Consider the following 15,771-nt stretch of genomic DNA (forward strand, 5'->3'; position numbering starts at 1 on the left):
TAAAAAAAAGAGAGACAAAATATATATATATATATATATATATATATATATATATATATATATATATATATATATATATATATCTTAAAAAAAATTCACATATATCAAAATTTCTATTTTTCTTTTAATATTGCATTTCAATAACGATCTTCTACTAAATAAAAATAATCATAAAAACGAAAATGCAACATTTTAAAGATAAAAAAATAAAACATTTTATTATATATATATATATATATATATATATTTTTTTTTTTTTTTTTAAGATAGGGTATATTAATAAGTTTAAATATATATATAAACCTAATTTATTATTTATGAGTAAAAGCACTATTTAGCACCGGAACTTTCCATATATTCACATTATTATATTATTATATTTGTCAAATTATGATTTATCACATTATTATATTTGTCAAATTATGATTTATCACATTATTATATTTGTGATTCATACTTTTCCTTTTTTGTCTGTGTAAACATCACCTTACCAATCATATCCTACCATATTGCATATACATATAGTCTTCGATACACTTTTCTCATTCTTCCACACCGTCACGTGAGACGCGGGTGATACTTCCTAACTCACCAATTCGTAGCGGTATTGAAATGTACACACGGCACTTCAATTCTCCTAGAACCTTCTTTTTTAATTTCCCTTTTACTCCCAAAAATCCCAATTCAAAAACCCTAATACCCAATTTTGTCACCAATTTCATTCTCTCTCTCCTCAGCGATTATATCTCTGTTTAATGGCTGTTTACAACTCACCTGGATTCCGATTCCACCCTACCGATGAAGAACTCGTTTGTTTCTACCTGAAGCGCAAGCTCGCAAGAAATTTACCATCCTGTTTTGACCATCTCGCTGTCATCGATATCTACAAGTTCGAGCCATGGGACCTTCCCAGTTAGTTTCTCTCCCATTTTAATTTCCCCATTTTTTAGGGTTTCTTTCGATCTTCATGTTGATGATTGTTTTTTGTTTTGGTTTCTTAGGTTTGTCGAAGCTGAAAACTAAGGATTTGGAATGGTACTTTTTCACTGTGCTTGACAAGAAGTACGGTCATGGTATAAGGACGAATCGTGCTACCGATAGAGGTTACTGGAAGACTACTGGAAAAGATCGCATTGTCAAAAACGGAGAGGACACTGTTGGAATGAAGAAGACTCTTGTTTATCACTCGGGGCGGGCCCCACATGGTGATAGAACAAATTGGGTGATGCATGAATACAGGATGATTGATGAGGAGTTGGCCAAAGCTGGATTGCAGGTATATCAGTTATTTTAGATAGTAATATTTTCTTCAATTGTTATTCATTTTATTGAATTATTGAATTGGGTTTTGTTTTGATTTAATTGTTACTTGAGATAAGGTTTGTGTTTGTTTTTGGTTTGGTGGAGAAGGATACTTATGTGGCGTGTAGGATCTTCGAGAAGAGTGGTTCGGGGCCTAAGAATGGGGAGAAGTATGGGGCTCCCTTTGTGGAGGCGGAATGGGAGGGTGTTGATAATCGGGTGGATCCCTTGCCGGCTGTTGATAATGAGCCTTTGAAACAAATAGTTCCATCTGTGCCGGCTATTGATAATGAGCTTTTGAAACAAATAGTGCCTGTTCCTGCTGCTAGCGGTGATGATTATGTTGAAGCTGATGACCTCAAGCAGGTTTGTATCATATCCCAAATGATGTTGGATTATTTATACTTATTGGAGTTGGAATTTTGAATTTTTTGTTTAATTATAAACTTTCTCTAGGTTGTCAATTGGATGCATTGGGGTGTTGTACTAATGTTCATTCATGTTGTAGCTTTGATTTTATAATTAAACTCTCCATTGGGTGGAGGGTTATTTACTTGTTATCTAGTATGATTTCCGTATTTCAGATATGTTCTTGCACAGATTTTGGTCTTTTCTGTTGAATGATAGGCATCTGCGGCTTTTCTTTCTTTTAATCTTTGTGATTTCTTCTCCAAGCATTTTTATCTATAATTCTTGCTTGTTTATATTATCTGTTTTCTTTTGATGTTCGTGGCATATTTTAATTCTTCTATTTTTTTTAAAAATATCTTCAATTACCAGGAGCTTGAAACTAGTGTCACAGTTGGAAGCGCTGATCCTCCATCAAACTTCTACTATGGGGAGTGTAGTAGCCATCCTCAGCTTTCCCAAACATTTGTTAATGATCATATGCAATTGGAAGCCAGTTTCGGTATGTATGATCCAGTGCTTGACCAGCCTGATAATATGGCTGGGCAATATGGCCAGGATACCAATTTAGTACAAGATGGAGACTATGGTGAGCTAAACCTTGGCGAGAATCCTCTGAATTTCAATTTTGCATCTGATGATCCAGATCTATATTTTGACGCCACTGGTTATCTTACGAGTTTGGGAGAGGAGTATATGGAAACCAATGATGTTGAGAATCTTGACGAGATTTCCCCCCCCGAGATAGATCCATCTGTTGCTGCAATGCTAGATGAGTACCTTAATTACCCTGCTGGGGATATTTCCAAACATATATCCTTCGATTCTCCTTTGAGTATAGGGTGTGAAAGCCCTATTGCCAACCCTGTACAGCCTTTCATTGAGCAGGTTATTGTGTACTCTAGATTTGTAAGGCTGTTTGTTTTACTGATTTGTATTATAGCTGTCTTAAAATCTTTGGTGGTGATTGACAGAATGTGGAGGACGAAGCCAATGGTAGTTCCTTGGCAAACAAACAGGTTTCTGAAGCACAGTCTAGTAATGAAGCTATCCCAACGGAGGATCCAGAGGTGTCAAGTTGGGTCTCAGGTAACAGTCCCATTCGCTTTACATCCTGTTTTCTCAAGCTGATCTTTGATGTGTGCTCTTGTCGATCAATATTATATACCATGTAAATTAGTACTCTATCTCCTCTGACTTATGTTTTTATCACTTTGGCAGGAGATACAAATCCTTTTGTAAAGCAGGCCAATAAATTGTTGGCCAGCTTACCTGCTGCACCTGCATTTGCTTCAGAGTTTCCTACAAAGGAGTTTGCTCTTAGGATACATCCTGCAGCTCAGTCTTCCAGTTCAGCTCATATAACTGCAGGTATGATCAGCATAACAGACATTACTTTTAGAGGCAATGCGATGGATTGGATGGTGGGCAAGAATGGAGGTTTTAATACCATAATGTCTACTGGGTTTTCCCAAACGGATGGTAATTCGGCTACTTTGGAGCCTATTTCTGACCTGGTCTGTAGCAAAGCCGCATTTGTGTTATCACATAGTTGGGTTTTCTTGACGGGCTTCTCAGTTGTGGTTCTTTCACTGAGTTTCAAGATCGGAAGCCTCATGTATACTGGTAAATGACAGATATCAGGTTGGCTGTGATAGAATAAGCCGCAGTCAGTTAAGTATCGTTCATTGCACTCATTGAATGACGACTAGCAGTCAGTTAAGTATCGTTCGGTGCTCTCATTGAATGACTAGGATCCAATGACTTTGTAGATTTATTTACGGTAATTTAGTCATACCAATCTAAACATTATTCATTGTAACTTATACCCCTGCATTTTTTTTGGGTTTCAGAGTGCAAACAGAGTTACACGTTGGTACAATTAGTTATACATATTAGTCACTATTTACATAAATAGTTTTAAGTTCTAACTGATAGGTTTTGCATTATTTATTGTGTTCGAAATATAATATGATTCATTATGTATAAGAATACGGTTTATTTCTCTACTTGTGTCGTCCTCTGGAGAGTATGTATGGGAGCAGGAGCTGTTGGCATTCCGTGAAGTGAGATAAAGTTCTGGACAGAGTATGAAGCTGGGTTGGTGCATCAACTAACTACAAAATGATTCTTAATTTTATGAGCGTATGATTCACTAAGTTGTGAATCAGGTAGGAAAAGTTAACTGGTTAGTTTAACTTTAAAATTTGTAACATAGCCTCTAACATATGAAGATTTTGTCAATTTTCATTGATTGGATCAGAGACTGAAAATCAAGGTTCCATCAATTACAGTGGTGCTTTCGAGCTGTTTCCATCATTAATCCGGTTTCTTTACCCCGTCAACCCCCACCCAGTCCACCGCCACATTTTTAACTCTAAAATCAATTTCATCACTATAACTCGTTAGTCTTCCTTGTTTTTTGCTTTGCTACCTCGAGTACCATTGATTTAAAGACAAGTCTTTCTAAGAGATGTGGTGGTGGTGGAGTCCACAATGGAGATGTTAGCCATGGTGATAGTCAAGAAATTGGTATTCAAATGACTCATTACAAGATATCTAATAGATTATAAACATTGACAATATAAATAATATTTTGAGAATTTTAAAATTTTAGATTGTGTACGGTGACTCAGTATGTCTAAGGCCCCAAAAATTTGGAGTGAGAATATTATTTTTGAAGGAATGGATAATATTAAATCTTTTACAATACTTTTAATACATTTGTCACTTTGTATTTATTTTTATAATATTGTATTTTTTTTAATTGAAGAAAATACAAAGTGATCGATTATATTTACATGTTTTATATTATTCTATTATTCAGTCTGGTGCATTCATGTTTTCTTAACGATAATTTTTTTTTAATTTTTTTTTATCATTTACCACATGGTGCATTATTTGTTGTTTTACTATTTTTGATACTGAATTTGTTGTTTTACTTTATAAAATAGTCATCTAGTATATTTTATACTTTTATTATTCTAATTGTGTTAGGAATTGACTAATTTTAATTACAAAATAATATTGGTCAAATTAGTGCAACTTGAAAACTTGCAAAAAATAAATAAATTATTGCCCAATGGGTTTCGTATCGTTCGTTCAATTGGTGTATTCAAATTTTCTCTTTTATTAACTATTTGTTATTTTTTATAATAAGTTATCATCTAGGCATTTTTTTTTACCAGAGTTAATTTTTGTTTTTTTCGAAGAGTGCAATTTTTTTAATGATTGAATATTAATTAGGGACAACAATAAAATTTGCATACGCAATCAAATCCATCTTGATTTGGACAGAAAAAAATCGCTTTGATTAGATACAAGTGAAGGTACTAGTTTTTTATGAAATTAAAATTCGGAGACGATTGCGAATTTGAGGTGTTGATATCCATTATGCATCCACTCCGTTAGTAATATTATTGTGATTTTTAAATTTTATAAACTATGTACATATTTAATATTTTTTAAATATTAAAAATTATAATTTTCTTTTTATAAAAAATAATTTTAGTATTTTTAATTTTATTATTGCATAATAATAATTGTTTTATTATATTAATTATAATTAATATAACCTTTAAATTTATTATTTTAAATATATGAATAGATGCGGGTGCAAACGGAGAAACTTAAACTCCGCCACAAACATAAATCATGATGTAAATTTTCCAAATCGAATTCAGGGGTGGTAAGGCAAAATCTGCCTCTGCCGCACTCAGTTGTCATGTCTAGTCTTAATATGAAAAATGATCAAATCTAATATACTTCTTTTTTTAGGACAAAAACAAGTACATTGAGTGCACTATACAAAGTAACATATAGGAGAGAAAAACATCACTTTGGGATAACAAAAATGACTAGTGGTAAAGTCTTAAAATTAGCTTATAGTTCTTGAAAATAATTTAGTGTATAAACTTATGCCCTTCAAAAGTGTGTAAGCTGATCTTAGTTTATTTTTTATGAAATAATCTTAACTTAATCTTAATTTATATAGAAATCTATTATTTAAGTACATATTATTATCTCATTATTTGTCTTTTTGTTAAAATTGCTTGTTGAGTACAATGAATAAAATCTATGAGACTTCACAACTTCCCTCTTACTTGCTTTCGTATTCATGTGTAGAAAAGTGCATTTCATTCTTACAACTTTCATAATTGTTCCCTGCAATTCACATCTCTCCTTTTCTTTGCTTAATTTACTTTGTTTTATCTGCTAAACTTATTAGCATGATTAAATGTAATTATGACTGCAGAATCACTCAAGATTTTGGAATTAAGCCAATTTTATTATTACTTTAACTATCAGGTGATTTCTTTGTTTCATGTTACCTTCTTTTTCATATATTATCATAATCATTTGTATGATCGGGAGACTTCTTTTGAAAGGGATCGAGAAATTAGAGGAAGAATAAGTTATCAACAAAAAATACATTTAATTGTTACCAATTAATTTAGGCAAAAACATGATGTGAGCATAGCCTAAAATTGTATATGACACACATTGATCGAGACCCGTTTATTTTGTTTCGACTTTTATCTTGTATTAATTTTGATGTATGGATACATTATTTTTATTTTTATGTGCAAATTTTAATTATTTTAGAAAATGAAACTACATCTTTCAATTGAGTTTTATCTTAACAAGAGGTGTTTCTTCTTCATAAATTCTTTTTAGGTTTTCTCATCTCTCTTTCATTCCTTTGTGACGATTTCTATCATTTCTTTCCTTCATTTGCTTGTTTAGTTTTCTAAGTATTTTAATACAATCAATGTTTTACTATTTCATTTGTTCTATCAATATCACTATACAATATACAATGTGAGACTTCTAAATAGTTTTGGTGTTTAACTTCAAAACTATTTGAAGTGAAAGTTACTTAGTAAAATATTTTTTGAAACTTTGATTTTATTTAAAATTAGCTCAAAGAGTCTAATTTAATGTGATGATACAATTTGTAGAGTATGCTTAAGAGTAAGACACTGAAATTGTACTCCAATTTATCTAACATGGAAATTTAGACTGACTCATCTCAAGCTTCATAACTACAAAATCCCACTTATTACATTATTGATGAGCTTTATATGGCTTTAAAATCAAATGAATGTTTTGAAATTTAAATAATTGCTCAATAAATGTTTTTCACCTTTATCACATAACCATTATTTTTACATCAATTGGTGTGATCTTCCAAATCTGCTTTGTCATTCAGAAGATTTGCTTGTTACATTTCTCCTGGGAGCATGGTATCACCAGGTAATTCACAAACAGCAATTCCCTGATGAGACAATATAAATGTTTAGATTAAAGTGAATATCATGAATATGTAAGGTTTCAAAAAAGAAGTTTGCGATGACCGCAATTTGGGCTGCAATATTTACCTCGCCTGTTAGGTGAGCAACACATTTTTTCTCAGCCAACAACTCAGCTTCTGTCTGCAAAATATGATATTTTGACATGAATGATGAAATTCACAAATAATGTATATACTCAAGGTTCAAGCACATGTGAATAATATCATAAAACAATTATAAGTCTATGCTGTATGATAAAAAATATGAAGTTTCACACTCACTTTGGCTAATTTCTGTCGTAGGTAGTCATCAAATATAACATCCTTGACGAGTTCATAATCACCATCTCCCTAATGAATAATTTTTTTTGTCATAGGAGGAACAAAAGCAATTCAAAAATTATAGTAAAGAATGAAGAACACAGTAGACACACTTGCCTTTGATCGACACGGCATGCTGAAAACAATATCTTCAGCTATTCCGTATGGATTTCCACTGGTATACACCTGATATTGCAATTGCAAACTTTATGATTGAAGTAGATACTAGAAAACAGAAAAAATAAAGACAAAAACTGTTTATAGGCCTCTAATTAAGCTTTAAAATAAACTATTTATTTTGACTAAATTGTTTCTGTCAAGTTGCAAAACAAGTTTGCCATCTTTCTGAAAAGGTCGTCTAATTCTATGTCAAGTAAACAATGACGTGGTTGTTTACGTAAAACCAACTTACACCGGTAGAAAACCAATCACCCTTGGGCGTAGGAGTGATTAAAGATCGTATGGCATCAACTATCGACACTGAAGTTGATGCAGCAGATGATCTTCCCCATTTTTGAATAAGCACGCCACCTCTCTACCAATCAAACAATTACTTGTTAACTTCTTACACAAGGAAACTAAATATTCTCTATTCCACATATATATTTAACTCTATATGGATGCAAATTACAAATTTTACCTTTTGAACCTTTTCAGTGAACTCTTCCTCTAACCACTTATGATCCTTAATCACTTCTTTGACAGGCAAACCATCGATTCTGGCATTTAAGAAGTCGGGAACCTGAAAACAAGTTAATGACATATCATGAAAGAGAATCAAATAAGTTCATGCATTCATATCATTCTGGTTATGATTCTTTAATGACCTGAGTAGTTGAGTGGTTGCCCCATATCGTCATATTCGACACTTTATCGTAGAAGACACCTGCCTTGAGGGCAAGCTGCAAATTTGATTGAAGCAATGCGGAGAATATAGTTGTTATTTCTTCTGAAGCGACACAATTTTTCTATGTAATAATGAAGTTTATATGCTTTGTTACCTGACATTTTGCTCTGTTCTCATCTAAACGAGTTAAAGCATGGAAATTTTTTGCGGGAATATTTGGAGCATTCTTCAAGCATATTAATGCACTGCATTAAGATACACATGAACATTAGCAACATTAGGAGCAACAAGGCACAACTTCTAGTTTACACATGAAGCACCAAGCTGACTTTGTATTGCAAGGGTTTCCCACAACTATAACTTTGACATTGCGCGATGCGACAGCGTTTAGTGCTTGTCCCTGTTGTACACATGGTAAGATACAGTGTCAATAATATAAATTGTCTTATAGCAGAAAACTTTAGACGTGGCTTAAATTTTGAATACCAATTTACCTGCTCTGCAAAAATCTGTCCATTTATGTCTAGCAAAGCTGCACGCTCTATTCCAGGTCCTCGAGGCTTTGCACCTATTAGCAAAGCCCATTCTGCATCTTGGAACACCTCATAAGGATCAATGCTAATAATAACCTCCCTCAGCAAAGGAAACAATGAGTCCTCCAGTTCCATCGCAACACCTGCATGTTGAATTGGAACAATCATATCCTATGATACATTTATACTCCAAAAACGGGGGCGTACTCGTATAATACGCATGTAGGAAGCTTACCTTCAAGAGCTTGTATTGACCTTTCTGATCCTAATAATTTTAGAGCAATAGGTTGATTTGGACCAAAAACTTCACCAGATGCAAGCTGACATAAGAAATTAACTCATAATGAAACTAAATTTTGACCATTAAAGATAGTGCATCCCTTGTAAAAAGAAACCTCCAAGTAGATGCAAGATTGAACTCTCTGATTTACCAACACGGTCCTGATTTAAATCCAAGAGAGTCTCACCTTGAAAAGTAAATGATTAGAAATCATTCCAGCAGCACCTGAGACTGCAATGTTAATTAATTTCTTCCAGGATTTTGTCTCTTCTTCCTGTAAACACATTAGCCAAATGCGTCCACAACACATCAACACATATAGCATAGATTGTTAAATTTAACTGTGTTCTGGCATCAATGAGCCATTAGATTGGATATCAAATTTTGAATATAAAAACAGAACCCTGGAAAGTCATTGTTACAAGTTACTAAAGCAAGGATGCATTATCATCCTAGTCCTGTCACACCATATTCCCAAAGATATTAACACCTAGACTAATATAATCGTTACATTAAGTAGAATCGTGGAAAATTTGAAAGGATGCCAAATGAAACAAAGGATTTAGTTCTAAGATGGCGAATCATTGTATCTAGAGGAATTAATAGGATTAGGGTAGCTATTTAAATTGCCATCACGTGGAGGACGAATCGATGGATTAACTCCACATTGTTTAAGACATTTGATCGTAAACTGCTCATACATCAACCATAAAAGATACTTGTTACAGATTTCTTTTAGACTTTCCTCAAATATTGGTGACCTCCTATTACATCAAGAAGATTGAAATTTTACTTATTAGAAGCTTTATGACTAAATAGTAATGAAGTAAAAAACTTATTAAATCCTGCATTTTGGCATCAATGAGAAACACAGTTTTGATATGGGAAACAGCCAATAACTTTCTTCACAAAAGAGGAAGAATCCAGCTAGGTACAAATTATGAATCACTGACACAATCACGGACACCAGACACAACACACACCCGTAATAATTTGAGAAAATACAAGCGATCATATGTAATTACAAGTGTCACTATGAAACACCGACACATGTTGGACACTCAGATATGTCTTTAATCTGAAGTTCAGCTTCTATATATATAGCCAATATACATGATAAAAATAAAAGGCAAAATGTGCATCAACATGCATATATTGACAAACACCACCGGTGATCCTTAAAACAAAATTCTGCTCCCAAATACCCAAAAAAACACATATTAATCACATAATCATGAACCCACAATTTGGATACAAAACAAGCTGAAACAACATATACACATTCATGAATAAATAGAGAAGAGTAGGAAGGAATACTCACAGCCTTCAAATCATAGGTAAGGCAAAACACACCATAGCAATCAGGCTTACTCTTAGGATCCTGGAATTGTGCAGCTGGCACCTGCACTTGACTGAAAATAAAAAGTAAAAAAATTGATTCATACCCAAGTAGCTTAATAAACATAAAGTTGAATGAAAAAGAATAAAGTTGCTCACTTTGGCGCAACAGAACAAGAAATTCTGGCATGCTGAGTTCTGTGAAGTGGTGCAAAAGTACAGTGATGGCGCCTAGGTACAGTCTTAGATAGAAATGAGAGTTGTGATGAATAAAGTTGGGTTTTTGAGCAAGTGGGGTTTTTAAACTGTGTCACAGCCATGGCAGAAGAGAAAGAAAAAAAAAGTTCAAGAATAGAATACAAGAACCACTGTTTGTAGCTCTTGTAGAGTAACAAAAATAACTAAAAAAATAAAAAAGTGTTTTTGAAGAAGTTTGTAAAGGGTATAAGAGAATGAGGAAAAGATATAAAATTTTGGTTCAGAGGTTGAAAAGTGGAGGAAGAACGGTATAGAAGGAAGAAAAAAAAGGAGGGTACAATGGATGAAAGATGATGATTTGAAATACAAGTATAAGGCTAAGGAAATGACACTTGTCAAGGTACATAAGTCACAGTAAACATAATCCACAACTTTTTTTTTTTTTTGGTTAAAAACCTTTCGACAGTGGGTTGTCATTATATTTCTTATATAGATTCTTATTGTTATTCTTAAGAATTAATTTGAATATTTTATTAATTTAGAAATCAAAATAAGTTTATATTTTCATAGATTAAAATAATACAAAAAGCAATATAGGAGGTGTTATGTTCTGTGTCTTGTTTCACTGTTTTCAATAGTTCTTTATGTTCTTTGGGAAGTTTATATTTTATTTTTTTAGTTCTAGTAAATCAATGTATTGTAATTGTGTTATTATGTAAATTAATCATGGTGTTCTTCTCTAAAACTACTCTCAGTGTCAATATATTCTGAATTATTAACCCAGCAAACATCAAAGATTAAAATTTATACATTCAGTTCCTATAAAAAAACATACAACCAGTATCATAAAATAAATCTCAATATTTTCATTTACAATCGGTTATTTCCCTCAAAAAGAATTACAATCAGTTATCAGAATTTTTTCATCTTTTGTTAAAAAAAAGAATTTTTTTATCCATTAATCCATTATTTTACTAATGTTTATATTAATTTTTAAATATATTCATTTTTATGAGGCATTAATACAAAACTCATTTTGTTGAAAGACATTTTTGCAAATACTTATTACTTAATAGGTGACCTATTTAAAGGGTATCTCATCTGTAATTTACATCGTGGAATATTATACTATTATATTAATGGTGAAAAGTTAATTTGAGCATGAGAGAAGACTTTAATTATTTTTTTTTATTTTAACCTCACTTGTTGGAATGAGTAAATCATTGTTTTAATATCTGAAAATGTATAATATTATTACTTTAGTATTTGATATGATTAAAAATCTAAGTTATTTAAATATTAGTCAATTTAATAGTTAACATCGTAAAAATTATATATTATTTTAATTTTAAAATAAATTGATCATTTGATAATTAATTTATCTGCAAAAATTTATAAGAATTCAAAACCTATTTTATTACTTGTTCCGAAAACATTGATTATATATCTAATATTTTATAAAAAAAAAAATAATATTAAAATTTGAAAGGGTAAATTTGTACTTAAATTTATTACTCTTATTTATTTCTCTACAAATTTTGAGGATAGGAAATAGGTGGACCCAACCAAAAAAATATTATTTCCTTTCCATGTTAATTCCATTCAAAAGTAGAACATTTTATCTCATATCCCTTTAATCATAGCTCTACTCTGCCCCGTATTTTATTCACAACACCCATTTTACTTTAAAAAATAAAATAAAAATAACACATTTTTTAGAAAAACAAAAACAAACATAACCGGCAAACTTGCAATAAAGTTCTCCGAAACACCAAGTAATTTTTTTTTTCAGGACACAAAAATATCTAATTTCAACTTGATTTCTATGATACCAAAGTGTCACTGTCTCGTTGAAATATTAGATGTTTCCATTGCGTAGTATTTGTTTAAAAAGATTATTTTAAGAAGATAATAGAGCTATATATATCGTTTTTATTTTCTTTGTAAACCTTTACCAGATACATGCCAGTGAAAAGCTAGCTGGTTTGCAGATATAGGAGAAGCTACTCATTCCATCATATATTAATTTAGATAACATCCAAGAATGTAACGTAAATCAATAGTAGACAAAATATGTCCCAACCGGACAATTCCCATGGTGAATTGAAAATTGAAAGACATTTATCGGCAGACATTGATACATATGATTACATTCAATTATTTTTATTTTTTTAAATTAATTATTAACTGCCATGTCCAGAGTAACCACAAAATTTTCCTATAAAAAAATAGTTAGAAAAAAGTATGCATTCTTTAGGTTCAGATATTCTATTGCTGATGAAAAGAATATTCATTATTCAATTATTTCTGTTGGCCTATGTAGAGAACATCAAGTACATATCTTATAGCTACTTAATTACTAATACTTATTGCTATCTATGTCTCACTCTCTAGGCCGGCCACAAAAAGTTCAGGACAATAGAACTGACATAGTATACAATGTTAATCCTAGTACTTTACGAAAAAAAACTTTGTATATATGTTAATAATTCACACTTGTTTTACCTCAGCTACACTCCATTACCATTGATTCTTTGCTTAACAAATCAATCAATTTTGCAGGAAAAAAAAATGTCAGGAGAGGAAATTTGGTCATCCGTTGAAGAAGAATCTAAGAAATCTCTGCCTCCATTTGATAACAGGAGTGGCTACAATTCAAGAACAGGAATTTATCACTCTCTTGTTAATCTTGGAACCAAGCATGAAATCCCAACAAAGCCAGACATTAACACTGCAAGTCTTGTTCTATCACAGTTTCCACAAGGAGACATTGCTGATGCAAGAATTGCATTCATTGATTTAAGTACTAATCAAAGTATAAGCTACGGCGAGGTTCGCCGATCTGTTTACTCTTTAGCATCAGCTTTGTTCCACGGACTCGAGGTTAGAAAAGGCGACGTAGTGTTCTTATTGTCTCCAAACTCAATCTTATACTCAACCATTTGCATAGCTGTGTTATCAGTTGGTGCAATTCTTACCACTGCCAACCCTCTCAATACAAAATCGGAAATCGCGAAACAAGTACATGATTCAGGCGCTAAACTAGCCATCTCCGCACCAGAAGAGTTACACAAATTGATCCCAACTGGGGTTCCTACAATTCTCACCTCAAGTCCATCTGATGGAAAATTTCTATCAGTTGAAGAGTTAATACAAGGCTGCTATGATTCAATACACTTGCCACATGTTCCTGTTATGCAATCAGACACTGCTGCTGTACTTTACTCTTCAGGGACTACAGGAGTAAGTAAAGGCGTTGTTTTGACACACTCAAACCTCATTACCATAATGAAACTCCTCTGCTGGTCTGCTGATGTGTCTGCATCTCAAGATGATGTTTTCCTGGCCTTCATTCCAATGTTCCACATATATGGACTCATGTTCTTTGGACTCGGGTTGTTGTGTGTTGGTGTTACAACAGTTTTGATGCAGAAATATGATTTCCACGCTATGCTCGTCGCTATCAAGAAGCACAAAGTTAATAACATACCAGCAGTGCCACCAGTGATCCATGCACTAGTGAAACATGCAAAAAAAGAAGGGTATGACTTGTCTAGCTTAAGAAGGGTTGGATCAGGTGCTGCACCTTTGAGTAAAGAAATGACACAAGAGTTCAGAAAGATGTTTCCTTGGATTCAACTAAGGCCAGGTTATGGACTAACAGAAAGTTGTGGTGGAGCAACGTATTTCGGGTCGGACATAGATGCTAAAGCTCATCCAGAAGCATGTGGGAAGCTGATTCCAACTTTTTGTGCAAAAGTGATAGACATTGAAACAGGGAAGCCTTTGCCTCCTCACAAGGAAGGAGAGTTGTGGCTGAAAAGTGGTACTATTATGAAAGAATATCTTGGAAATGTGGAGGCAACAAATGCGACAATCGATTCAGAAGGTTGGTTGAGGACAGGTGATCTTGGTTATATTGATGAGAATGGATTCGTCTATATAGTTGAAAGAATAAAGGAGCTAATCAAGCACAAAGGGTATCAGGTACTCAAAGCTATAATACTTTCAGTTTTCAATGGTGGCTATTTTGTTGCTCTTGAAGTTAAATTAAATATTGGAACGGTTTCAATTTTCATTAATACGTATATGTGGATTGCTTGTGTCAGGTTGCTCCTGCAGAACTCGAATCGGTGCTGCTAAGTCATCCCCTTATTGTTGATGCAGCAGTTATACCGTGCGTTGCCCTCAGCACAGTTTCACTCTTTTTTCATTCTCTTTGACTTTCTCATGTGAAAAGATATGTTGTAGGGTTGAAGATGAAGAAACTGGGCAGATACCGATGGCGTATGTGGTGAGAGCAGCTGGTTCTGAACTCTCAGAAGATCAAGTGATTCAATTTGTTGCAGGCCAGGTAGGCTACTCTTGGATCCCGATTCTTTGCAGTCAAAGTTGGTGTAATCACCATTTTTTGTCGTTTGGATGAAGATCAAACAGTTCATATTCTGAGTTTGTACTTTAAACCCGATTTGGTGAAGTTAAATTATAACTTATCCTAAATAGGTTCAAGATATAAACTTAAGATAAAAATCATTTGATTTTTATTAGACGATTTAGATGTACTGACTAAAGAAATTTTTCACTTCATTGAGTTATTTATGCCACTCTTAGCTCCTGCTTCCTCTTTTCCTATAGTCATTTTAATTTGTTTGTCTTTAATTTTTCTAGTTAAACTAAATTTGAGAATTTTCAGGTGGCTCCCTATAAGAAAGTTAGAAGGGTGAGTTTTATTGACAATATTCCAAGGTCGGCTGCTGGAAAGATATTACGTAAGGATCTTGTTTCTCAAAGCAAATACCAACTTGTTTCTAAGTTATGAGTAGCTTGGGTATAAATGGTGGTGCTACAGAATGTTTTAATTTGTCTTCAATTAATGAAGGGAAGTTCAAAAATGAACAGAAGCCATCCTATTTCAATAGGAACTTAGTTGGGAATGGTAATCTACTTCGATGCACATCTGAATTTGCTAGTTATCCTTGACTTTACTCATGGAAGCTAAGAACTTCAATACTTCAGTAGACAATGTTCGTAAGACTTTTGGTTAGCACAAATTTATTTGGGCAAAAAGAAACGAATAGACTCACCAGACACAGAAATCAGAATTTCCGTCATCAGTAACTAAAATAAAACCTTTAATAAATAATATTGCTGCTGGTCATTTTGATCTACTTGTGACATTTGTGAATTCTGTATTGTTTTGTTTCTTTTTTAGGCTTTAATTATACAACAAGTATTTGCTCCAATATGAATA

The 15,771-nt window shown here is 32.8% G+C and overlaps 3 protein-coding genes across 5 annotated transcripts; 2 read left to right on the plus strand and 1 right to left on the minus strand.

Moving 5' to 3' along the window:
* Positions 1-600: 600 nt before the first annotated feature.
* NAC31 (NAC domain-containing protein) lies at positions 601-3,641 on the plus strand. Of its 2 annotated transcripts, none has more exons than XM_004496076.4 (6): positions 601-912; positions 1,002-1,276; positions 1,408-1,668; positions 2,083-2,598; positions 2,685-2,799; positions 2,932-3,641. In XM_004496076.4, the coding sequence occupies exons 1-6, from the start codon at positions 756-758 to the stop codon at positions 3,342-3,344; spliced, it is 1,737 nt and encodes a 578-aa protein (XP_004496133.1). In that variant the 5' UTR covers positions 601-755; the 3' UTR covers positions 3,345-3,641. The 2 variants fall into 2 exon arrangements, with proteins under 2 accessions (XP_004496133.1, XP_004496134.1); XM_004496077.4 differs by having other exon boundaries at positions 602-912; positions 1,411-1,668.
* A 3,111-nt stretch (positions 3,642-6,752) lies between these two features.
* LOC101499870 (malate dehydrogenase [NADP], chloroplastic) lies at positions 6,753-10,802 on the minus strand. 2 transcript variants are annotated; one of them, XM_004496078.4, is made up of 14 exons: positions 10,482-10,802; positions 10,306-10,396; positions 9,172-9,258; positions 8,940-9,024; positions 8,666-8,847; positions 8,501-8,571; positions 8,326-8,416; positions 8,152-8,226; positions 7,965-8,066; positions 7,737-7,859; positions 7,442-7,510; positions 7,286-7,354; positions 7,092-7,145; positions 6,753-6,988 (listed from the first exon to the last, which is right to left on the minus strand). In XM_004496078.4, exons 1-14 carry the CDS (start codon positions 10,640-10,642, stop codon positions 6,935-6,937), a joined length of 1,314 nt encoding a protein of 437 aa, XP_004496135.1. In that variant the 5' UTR covers positions 10,643-10,802; the 3' UTR covers positions 6,753-6,934. The 2 variants fall into 2 exon arrangements, with proteins under 2 accessions (XP_004496135.1, XP_073223976.1); XM_073367875.1 differs by having other exon boundaries at positions 7,286-7,350; positions 7,438-7,510; positions 10,482-10,801.
* A 2,103-nt stretch (positions 10,803-12,905) lies between these two features.
* On the plus strand, positions 12,906-15,763 carry LOC101500206 (probable CoA ligase CCL5). Its single transcript, XM_004496079.4, has 4 exons — positions 12,906-14,507; positions 14,630-14,697; positions 14,772-14,874; positions 15,214-15,763. The coding sequence occupies exons 1-4, from the start codon at positions 12,960-12,962 to the stop codon at positions 15,337-15,339; spliced, it is 1,845 nt and encodes a 614-aa protein (XP_004496136.1). The 5' UTR covers positions 12,906-12,959; the 3' UTR covers positions 15,340-15,763.
* The last annotated feature ends 8 nt before the right edge of the window (positions 15,764-15,771 follow it).

This window comes from Cicer arietinum, chromosome 4 (assembly GCF_000331145.2).
Source record: "Cicer arietinum cultivar CDC Frontier isolate Library 1 chromosome 4, Cicar.CDCFrontier_v2.0, whole genome shotgun sequence".
Classification (NCBI taxonomy): Eukaryota; Viridiplantae; Streptophyta; class Magnoliopsida; order Fabales; family Fabaceae; genus Cicer; species Cicer arietinum.